At 26.0% G+C, this 10,576-nt stretch overlaps 1 protein-coding gene across 1 annotated transcript; it reads left to right on the top strand.

Annotated features, from left to right (window-relative positions):
- Window positions 1-296: 296 nt before the first annotated feature.
- LOC105257880 (Fanconi anemia group D2 protein) lies at window positions 297-9,739 on the top strand. The gene is made up of 15 exons (XM_011268802.3): window positions 297-1,405; window positions 1,480-1,753; window positions 2,568-2,927; window positions 3,017-3,374; window positions 3,462-3,895; window positions 3,971-4,062; window positions 4,258-4,432; window positions 4,759-5,016; window positions 5,139-5,472; window positions 7,012-7,327; window positions 7,435-7,641; window positions 7,751-8,039; window positions 8,190-8,407; window positions 9,240-9,448; window positions 9,557-9,739. Exons 1-15 carry the CDS (start codon window positions 538-540, stop codon window positions 9,701-9,703), a joined length of 4,539 nt encoding a protein of 1,512 aa, XP_011267104.1. The 5' UTR covers window positions 297-537; the 3' UTR covers window positions 9,704-9,739.
- The last annotated feature ends 837 nt before the right edge of the window (window positions 9,740-10,576 follow it).

Below are 10,576 nucleotides of genomic sequence, written 5' to 3'. Positions count from 1 at the left end.
AAACGACGACACAGGCGAACACAGCATTTTTGCTGTGTACGATTGTGTCGACTTGTGTCGTAGTTGGAAAGCACCTGTGTCGACACTGTAGCGACACAGTGTCGCCTGTGTTGCTTGCTGGAAAGCACCCTGTGTTACCATAGCTGGAAAGCACCCTATATTAACCTATTTGTGTGTCATCATATTTTGCATTGGCGTCGCAATAGCTAAAATTGATACATTTTCTGCCAGCCAATCATGAAAAAGCTTGATCAGTTGTCCATTCTCTCTCCTAGAGGTTCTCTAGACACCTCCGATTAGACACAGTACAATTGGACACAACTGGCTTTGATTGGCTAATCGTGCTTGATCGTGCTGATTACCCTAGGCATCGGTCGATATAATTGGCTGTGTCTAATCGGGCAATCCCCGCTCACAGCGCATGAGCGTGGAAAGCGAACGCAGTCTTGACCGCGGTCTGAGTGAAGGAGAGAAGTAAGAATTTTTAATTTCAGCATACCTAACGTTATATTCCGAACAGAAACAAATTTTCCCAATATGGATAAAAGAAAATTAATATTTAATACAGGCTTGCATAAAAATTTACAATCAGTCAGTCAGATATTAGAGCGAACTAGTTCTAATAGCTCTATTATAAACGATAAACAAACAAATTTTCATGCAACCAAGATTGCAATGCAAGAAAAGGTAGATTTATTTTGTGATGAAAAATTATCAAATATTGGATCATCAAAATCATTGGTCAGTCAGTCAGTGGTAAAAAATAAATCCTTTGTTGAAAATAAAGAAATAAATTTTTGTGAAACTGAGGAAGATATATCGAAAAAGGAAAATTTTATTGTTGACAATAAATTGTTGAAGACTAAACCATTAATATCAAAACAGCTTAATAGCCAAATATTACAAAACACATCTGCAACAAGTCAACAAGACAATGATGATCATTTGTCAGGGATAAATAAGTCCTTACATACTGTTAATTATTCAGTTAGACGGAAACGTAAAGTTGTTTGTTCACCAGAGGAAGCTTCAGAGAACGATCTTGACTTTTCATATAATGAGCATACAGCTATAAAGAAGAAACGGAATGAAATTATACTCGATCGAAATTTGGAACATGATGCCCATGATGTTAATCTTAACGATTCTTCTGGAAAAAGATTTTCTTTGGGTTCTAAGTCATCAATTACTAAATCTACTTTCCATAAGAAACAGAATAGATGTGAAGAATCTCTTTCACCTACAAAGTTAAAGAAAAATAAACCTAACAAGAATTCAGAGCAATATAGAATTAACAATGAGGAATATCTTTCAAAAGAACAAAATTCCTATATACCACCTATTTTTTCTAATTTTTTACAGAAATGTAGTATCACAATATCAAATGATAGTACATATGTACTTAGTAAGTTTTTAATACTTTTATATTTAATTTTTATATTTTATTAAAATAATGTTGAAATTTTTTTCTTTATATAGATGCTCCTTCAGCTATTGCTAAATTGAAGATGAGAAACTTATTAAATTCAAAGCAATATCAGAAAAAAGATATAATTAAGTCAATAGAGGAATATATTAGAAATGAAGATAGTTTTGAAAAGATGTTAAATGATATGGAATTATCTACTAATAATAAAAGTTTTAGTATTCTAAATAAGATATCTCTGGCAAGATTACTACTAGAAGTTACAGAAATTCAAACAGAAATATATAATATATTAATATCTAAACTTAATGAATCTATTCTTTTAGTGTAAGTATATATATATATAAAATTTACATGTATTTGTATAAATATATATATATATATATATTTATATATATATAATTTATAATTTACATGTATTTGTATAAATAAAAAATCAGTGTAATTAGAAAAATTTAATTTTTGATATTCTGATATATACATGAAAATTATAAATTCAATTGTTTCATGTACAGGGATCCTATAAGAAGTATTACAAGATATATTTTCTTTGGTATTAGATATATTAAAAATCACAGGTAGAATTTATAGTGTTTTGAGAGGCAAAAAAAAAGTTAATCTTAAATTTTAACTAATGACATTTTTCAAGGTCATGTAAAAGTCAACCTAATTCTTTTTAAGTGGGACTACTCTAATTTTTCATATAAATAATTCTTCACAATATTTAGTGTAAGAAGTTATAAGAACAGGATAATCAAAAATTGAATTGAGTTTATGAAATATTTTATACTTCAATTTTTGACAATTTTACATAAATTGTGAAATATCTTGTATTCACTTTTTGATCATTATTTTTTGTAATATTTTGTACCGCATATTGCAAAAATTTATATAAAATTATTTCATTAAAAACTAAATTAATCTGCACATGGCTTTGAAAAACGATTTTAGTTAAAATTTAAGATTATATCAACATTTTTCTCTCTCAAAATTTTATCTAAATCATTTTTTTTGTGCAATGTTCAGTTTTGGAAAAAGCAAAGTTTTGTAACATTTTATATAAAACATCTTATTTAATGTAATTGTAATATTGAAAAAATAATCATATTTTAATTAATATATATTGTGTATTTTTTTATAGAGATACTCCAGAAAAAATACCTTGGGCTATACCATTGTTACATCAGTTTCGTTTTTTAGATACTATAACTAACGTTGATGTAGTAACTACAAATATAGAACAACTATTAGAAACATGTCCATTATGGTTTCAATATGAACTCATTTTATTCTTGCCTGATATTTTATCAGATATTCAACATCGAAATATTGCTGAAATATTAACAAAAATGTTAGAAGAAAATTGTGAATTGACAAATGTAATCTTAAATTGCATTGCTAGTTTTAATCTTGATAAAGAATACTTAGAAGAATATAAAATTAAAGTATTACATTTGTTAAAAACAAATATAAAAATAGAATTTATTCCAATTGTTATCAGGTATGTATATATATATATTTTTTTTGTATCTCTAAATTGTTATTACATATGATATAACATTTACTTATAATAACTTTTCCAATTTCTAGATTTCTTCTTAATAATTATACATGTTCTGATACTGTTAAACAAATGTTACTTATACTACGCAATATAGAAATGCAGCCTCTTGTTGGGGATAAAGTTGAGGACTGTTATAAACATCAAGTACAAATAATTCAAACATTAAAGACGTTTATGTTATTAGATAAAGATATTATAAATATTGCAATAATGATAGTAAAAGATATCAATAAAGACCCCAAACCATTAGATTTAATCATTTTGCTTCTTGTATTCTCTGGAACAATAAAACAAAAAAATGCAGAAGCCTTATTAAAACAGAATATCCGTTGTGGTTTTTATAGAATAAGTCTGCTTCATACACTTTACAATGATTATAAAGAGGTTTGTATCTTTTAAATAAAAATATATATGCGAAATCTCTATTTAGTAAATACATATGGATTGTTATGCTTATATATTTGTTTCCAGGTCATTCGGATATTACAATCATCAATATTACAATTAGCAAGTAAATTGCTAAAATCTGAAGAACAAGTGTTTATTAATTTTGCAATTGAATGGTTCCGATTGCAGTTTCTCAGTCAGAAAGGGGCGTTGTTTCAACAACGTGAGATTATAGAAAAGATTATTTTACTTATGGGTAATAATGATCAAACTGTAAAACATGCGATGACTATACTTTGTAAAATGGCAGAGAATACAGTTGAAAGAGATTGTTTAGTATCTCAATGCAATCATCTAAGAATTTTATTAGAGAAAATAGATTGTTTTGGACTTGAAGAAATTGGCACTTTGAGTGATTTATTGCACAAATTATGTTTAATTGACAATGCTACTTTAGAATCCTTACGAGATGACTTATTTATATTGTTGCAAAAGCAATTGTCCGCCGCCAAACCAATGTAAGCAAGTATAGAATTAATACAATATATTTTATTTTAGTATATGAGATATATAAATATTTAAATAATTTTCAGTACAAAATGCAAAGGTGTCATGGGAGCTGTAATGGCAATAAAACATCTAGCAGGAAAAGCAGAAAGCTGTGATAAAGCTATAAAATTATTTAGTAAGTGCTTATTATTTTATCTTTCAAATTTTTGTATGATATATAAGAAAGTATATAATAAGCTGTTAAATTCGAGAGACTTATGTTTGATGAAGTTTAAAATATTCTTTAATGCGTTATATTTTTTTATAAGACAGTGATAGAGTAATAAGAAATTTAATATGAATATTTTTTTGTGGGTGTGTGTATATATAGATAAAGTAATGAAGAATGTGAAAAGTTGTTCTAAATCACAACCTTTGTTTTACGACCAATTGGCACAAATTATTGCAGAAACTGAAACTATTAATGTTAATTTTCTTCACAAAATTACTAACCACATTGAAGACGAGTTTGTTAATACATATATGACAGATAAACCACAATCCAGGTAAATGACATCTTAAATTTCTGTATGTTATATTATGTTTTTTTATAAATATTATAGAAAAAACCTGTAAAATTGATTTAATTTCATAAATATTTATTTTAAACGTCATGTATTGCAACACATACGTTCGCGCTTTTGTGTGTGCGTGTGCGTGTGTGTGCGTGCGTGTGCGTGTGTGTGCGTGCGTGTGTGTGCGTGCGCGCGCGTGTGTGTGTGTGTGGAGGGGGAGGTGGTAAGAGAGAGACAGAGAGAACAATTTATTTATAATGTTTACATAGAGGATGATATAAATATATATTGTAATATGTAATTTTTGTTTATATTAGTGAAGATTTAGTACCTAAATTTGGACTAAATAATGTAGAACATGAACCAGAAAATTATGTACTAAATTTTGGAAACAAAAGAAATGGTCCAATTGCACCAATATTGTTTAAACTTCTCAAGACATGTTGTATGAAGACCAACGCGCATGGAGAATTGGAAGCTATAGATGCTCTTTTAGGGTGTAAAATGTTAATGCCACAAAATTTTGATATACCGGAACCTCCAATATTAGATCTTATTATGTGTGGTATTAATTGGTGAGTATTAAAATTAAATTTCTTTTTTTTTCTATAATATAAAAGTATGTACATAATTTCTGTTTAATATTTTGTCAAGTCTAATTGAAGTAATTAATTGTGAAAGGAATATTATTTTACAGGCTTAGGGAGATAATCACAGGCTTTGTCACACAAACAGATCCATTATTACGAGAACAAGTATTAAAACGTTTAGATACTTTGATATATTTGCAAGGTGAATTGAATATGCTATTAACATTATGCGACGTTAAATATCAACCTCCACCATGTTACTTTCATTATTTTCCACTACCACAATTTATCAAAATTGAAAGAAAGACTAATAAAAAAGGAAAGAAGCCTATGAAAGGAAATAAATTGAACATTTCTGTAAATGTAGAAGATGAATCCAGTGAGATAAGTTCTATATTATGTTCTAAAAATCCAGCATATTTCAGAAAGTTCGATGCAAAGGTATTAATAATAGGTAGTAATAATGACTTTTAGCATAGCTATATGTGGAATATATATTTCAACAAACGGAATTATTTTAAAGACATCCAATTGAAAAAAAAATTCCTATAAATATATATTCTCGCTTTTAGATACAATGTTTCTAAGTTATATTTGTTTCTTGCTGCATTGAGTTTTACTTCATAGCTATCAATTGTATATACTTTGTAATTTTGCCATAAAATCTTGTTGATAAAGTTTGCTTTATTAAAGAATTTAAAAATTAATTAAAGAAGATTAATTTGCAAAAATTTTTAATTATTAATTTGCAAAAATTTTTAATTATTAATTATATTTAAAAGTTAGAGGAATATGTCATTTTTTTAAAACATTAATAATTAATAAATTTAAAAAATCTTAAAAATTGATAAAATTAATATAATCTAAAAATCTTATAAAAAATCTTATAAATTTTATATACAGGTCCATTTTGAAACTTTTCACCCGTTTATTTCATGATTGACTATTTTTTGCAAAAAATGCCAAAACATATCAATTTTGTTTTCGAGGAGGACATTTAAATACATTAAATATAAACGAAATTTTTTCATCCGCTTCATGGGAGTAATTACTCCTTCAAGAATCTAAATGGGTAATAAGGCTCAAGTGGTATATCATTTTAAATGTCTTGATTCTCTATACTTGTTTTTTATTTAAGTGAATATTTTTCGAGAAATCGCACTTGGAAGTTTGAGTGTAAAAAATGTTTTACATACAAAGATACTAGAGTAGAATTAGAGTAGATATTAGAGTAGAATTTATTTATTATAACAAATATTCAAAACGTTCTCATTTATTATAACAAATGTTCAAATCGTTTTGTAAACAATATAAAATTCTCAAATTCTGAACGAACATTTTGAAAGTTTCTACAGGAAGCAAGCTCTGCATGCTTGTGCAATTCTTCGATGCAAATCGTTTACATTTTTCACTGATGTTTCATAAACAACGGATTTTAAGTGCCCCCACAGAAAAAAAGTCTTTCAAAATGTTCATTCAGAATTTGAAAATTCTTTATATTATTGTTTAGAAAACAATGGAGAACATTTTGAACATTTATTATAATAAATTACTAATAAATAAATTCTATTCTAAAATGTATCTTTGTATAAAACATTTTTTACCTAAAACTTCCAATTGCGATTTCTCGAAAAATATTCATTTAAATAAAAGAAAAAGAGTTTTATAGAGAATTAAAAGATCTTTAAAATGATATATTACTTAACTCCTATTGCCATTTAACAATAATAAGATTTTTGAAGGGGTAACTATCCCGACGAAAGGGATGAAAAAATTTGGTTATTAATGTATTGCATTTAATGTACTTAATGTTCCCCTTGAAAACAAAATTTATATCTTTTTGCATTTTTCGCAAAAAATAATCAATTATGAAATAAACACATAGAAAGTTTTAAAATAAACACTCTGTTGTCATTCTCAATTTCTCAAATCACTAAATATTGATTGTTTCTTAATACTGTGTCATTATTATATCTCTAGATAGCTCATCTTTTGGATATTAAAATAAATTCACAATCATCACAATCTGAGACAAAAGGCATATCGATAAAACAAGTTTGTTTTGTTGTAAGAGAACTTTTAGCAATATTTGAAAATGAACCTTCCAAATCTTTTGTGAAAGATTTAATACACCTACTACCAAAAATTTGCTCAAAATTAGAAGATGTTGTTGGCAGATTGAGACAAGAAAATACTCATGATTTTAGAAAAGCGGCAAAATTATTATTATGTCTACTCGCTACAATTTTTAATTGGAAAGGATTTTTGAGTGTAACATATAATACATTGCTAAGAGGTACGATAGTTTTGCTGAAAGTTTGAAAAGACATTTATATTATAAAATTTTATAAAAATTTTATACTTATATTTTGTCAACAAATTATATATATATATTTTTTCTAGAGGGATTACGTAGTTTAGCTGCACAAATTAATGCAGAAAATGTACGATTACGATCTTGTAAGGAACTTGTTACGGAATCATACAAATATTTTGAATCGTTGTCAGACATTGCTACGGAAATATCGTTAGCTACCGCTCTTGTTAATATGTGTCAATCTTTAATGAAACATTCTGAGACTTATACTCAACAACATAAAAATAAACATGGTAAGTAATACATAAGTTTTTTTTATTGAATACCAAGAATTTTTAAAATTTTTTATTATATATTTTATTACTACTATACTATTCTTTTCTATATATTTTATAACTTTAGCAAAACTAGCTTATGGATTTCTTTGTCTGGAATGGCCTGAGGACAGATATGCTGATTCTCAATATAAATTATCCATTATTCAATTATTAAATAATTGGATAGATAATGAACCGTCGCCACTAGATACAGTGACATCAATTTTGGAATGGTTACCAGACGAAGTTTCCAATTTTGAAAATATCTTAACAAGAATGCCTTCTCTAAATAAAAAGATTTTTCATTTATTATACAAAAAACTCTTTGATGGTTTAAATAAAGGTATCGATATATCACTATCAGCAGTCAATTCGTAAGTATAGTTATGTTATTCTTATTAAGAAATAACTTTTTTTCTAGAATAACAAAGCTCATTATATTTTGTATTAAAAGTATTTAACGAATTTAAATTAGTACATAATACAATTTTAAGAATTTGTCAATATAAATACATTTTTTTTAGTGATCCAAAGAGAATCAAAGTATGGTACAGTATTGCATCAAATGTTCAAAAACTTGTGCAAATTTGTAAAACATTGAAAACAAATGTTAATATACAACTATATTTAAGATATATGCCTCTTGTAATAAAACAGTTTTTAAATATTGGTATGCCAATATTAGAACATAATTTAAAGTATCAAACAGATGATGTAACTTGTATTCTAAAAATGATGCAAGGTAAAGATTAATTTTCTTGTGAATGAGACATATGCATGGCAGATATTTTAATTACATAAGACAGTGCTGGGATTTACTTGCAACTTTCGGCCGAATTTCTTAGTTTACGCCTACTGTTTTCCCCTTACCGCTCGCGCCGCTCGTAACTAAGAAGCGCTCAGGAACGTGTGCGTCACAAATGTAATGTGGCAATCTATCTATCTAAATTCTCTTATTGTAATTACGATTCAAAACACAAATATTTTAAATTATTACAGAACATATACGTAATTAATAATAGAATACTTATTTTTATTATTAATAAACAATAAAGAGAACTTAGATAAATTGTCACATAACATTTGTAACGCGCACGTTCCTGATCACTCCTTAGTTACGAGCGTCCGGTGGCGCGGTCGCTAAGGAGCAAGCAATAAGAGGGGAATAGTAGGCGTAAGCTAAGAAATCTGGCCGAAAGTTGCAAGTAAATCCCAGCACTGACATAAGATATTATCTTAATTTTAATAACTTCTTTGGTAAATTTGAAATGCCAATTTCTTAATAAAGCACATAGAAGATCATCATTTATTATAATTTTATTTATAACTAAGTTATACATTTATTTAATTTTATTTGTAAGTTACTTAAAATTAAAATATATCTTTTTATCCTATTAATAAAAGAAAGCATTTTGTTTTTTTAAATTATAAATAAAAAGTAATTTTACTTGAGATAAATCAATATCAAAATCGTCAAAATTTATTCGCAAAATTAGAATCATGAATTATTAACTATGTATATATAATTAACAATAAAAAATATTCTTTTTTAATTTATATAATGTTACTTTTAGGTGGTACACGATATTTACATGCTATATGTTGTGACTGCACAGAAAAAAAGAACTTGCCATTGACTAAATATGTGCCTGCAGCAAAATCTATATTGGAAAAATTAATTTATAGTGTGAAAGGAATGTTAGTTCTTAATGATAGTGCAGCAGCTTTTTGGATGGGAAATCTTGTTAATAAAAATTTAGAGGGTCGCGAAATTTTTTCACAGGTTTTTGTCTAAATTATTATAAACTGTGCAAAGTTTTATTATGTTTATAAATTGAAAGAGAAAAATAAGTAAAAATTTTAATGAAGCATTAATTTATTATATTTTTAGACATCGTCAGAAGAAACCACTTTATCAGAAATTAATGCAGCTTCTGATGAATTAATAAATGCATCATCTGAAATTTTAGATTCTGACTTAGATGATCCAATAGAAACAGAGATTGAAGACAATGACAATGACATTGATGATTTATAATTTTTTTACAATGGGTAAGTTAGAGAATAAAGTAAATTTCCATAATACATATAATATTGTATAATATAATGTAATATTGTGAAAAATATATAATATAATATAATATTGTGAAAAATATTGGTAAAAATTTGTGTACTAATGATGTAGATAAAAATTTATTAATTTTTTGCTATTATATTTTATACAAAAATTTAGAAAAATTACTAAAATTTAAAATTTGTGATATTTTTAGGTCAACAATGAAAATAAAAATTCACAAAATCTTAATATAAAGAATTAATAAAGGATAGATTAATAATAAATATTCATTTAAAATTAATATTCTATTAAACTCATTAGGATTATATTATTACAACTATATTAATATTATATATTCATATGTTATTATAAGATAGCCACTAAGAAAAAAAATGAAGTACATATATTTTGTTTACATATAAAACAATAGAATTATTCATTATATTATAAAATCTAAAAGAATTATTCATTATATTATAAAATCTAAAATAACAAGTTTTAATTATTTATAAAATATAGGAATGTTTATATACGTTTATATACGTTTTCCATAATTATTTCATTAAATAAGAATATTTTACAACAAATAATATTGTTATTTTCTTTTGTTATATTAAATATGTTATGTTAAATTAAAAACAAAAATGTATCCCCAGTCAGCAAAGTCTGTTCAAACAGATTTTGTCAATTTCTGCTACAAATTTTTGTCGACAGTATGATGGCAGATTGTATAAAAAATTTGTTATATCAAATAATGATTACAGAATGTCAGCAGAAATATTACATCTGCTTACATAATTTGATAGCAGAAACTGAACAGGATTTGTTTAAAATTATCATAGCGCAGATTGGTGG

The sequence above is a fragment of the Camponotus floridanus genome, unplaced genomic scaffold, assembly GCF_003227725.1.
Source record: "Camponotus floridanus strain SB8 unplaced genomic scaffold, Cflo_v7.5 scaffold104, whole genome shotgun sequence".
NCBI classification, from domain to species: Eukaryota; Metazoa; Arthropoda; class Insecta; order Hymenoptera; family Formicidae; genus Camponotus; species Camponotus floridanus.
Note: the sequence above shows the minus strand (reverse complement) of the source record. Positions and strands in the feature narration are given on the sequence as shown.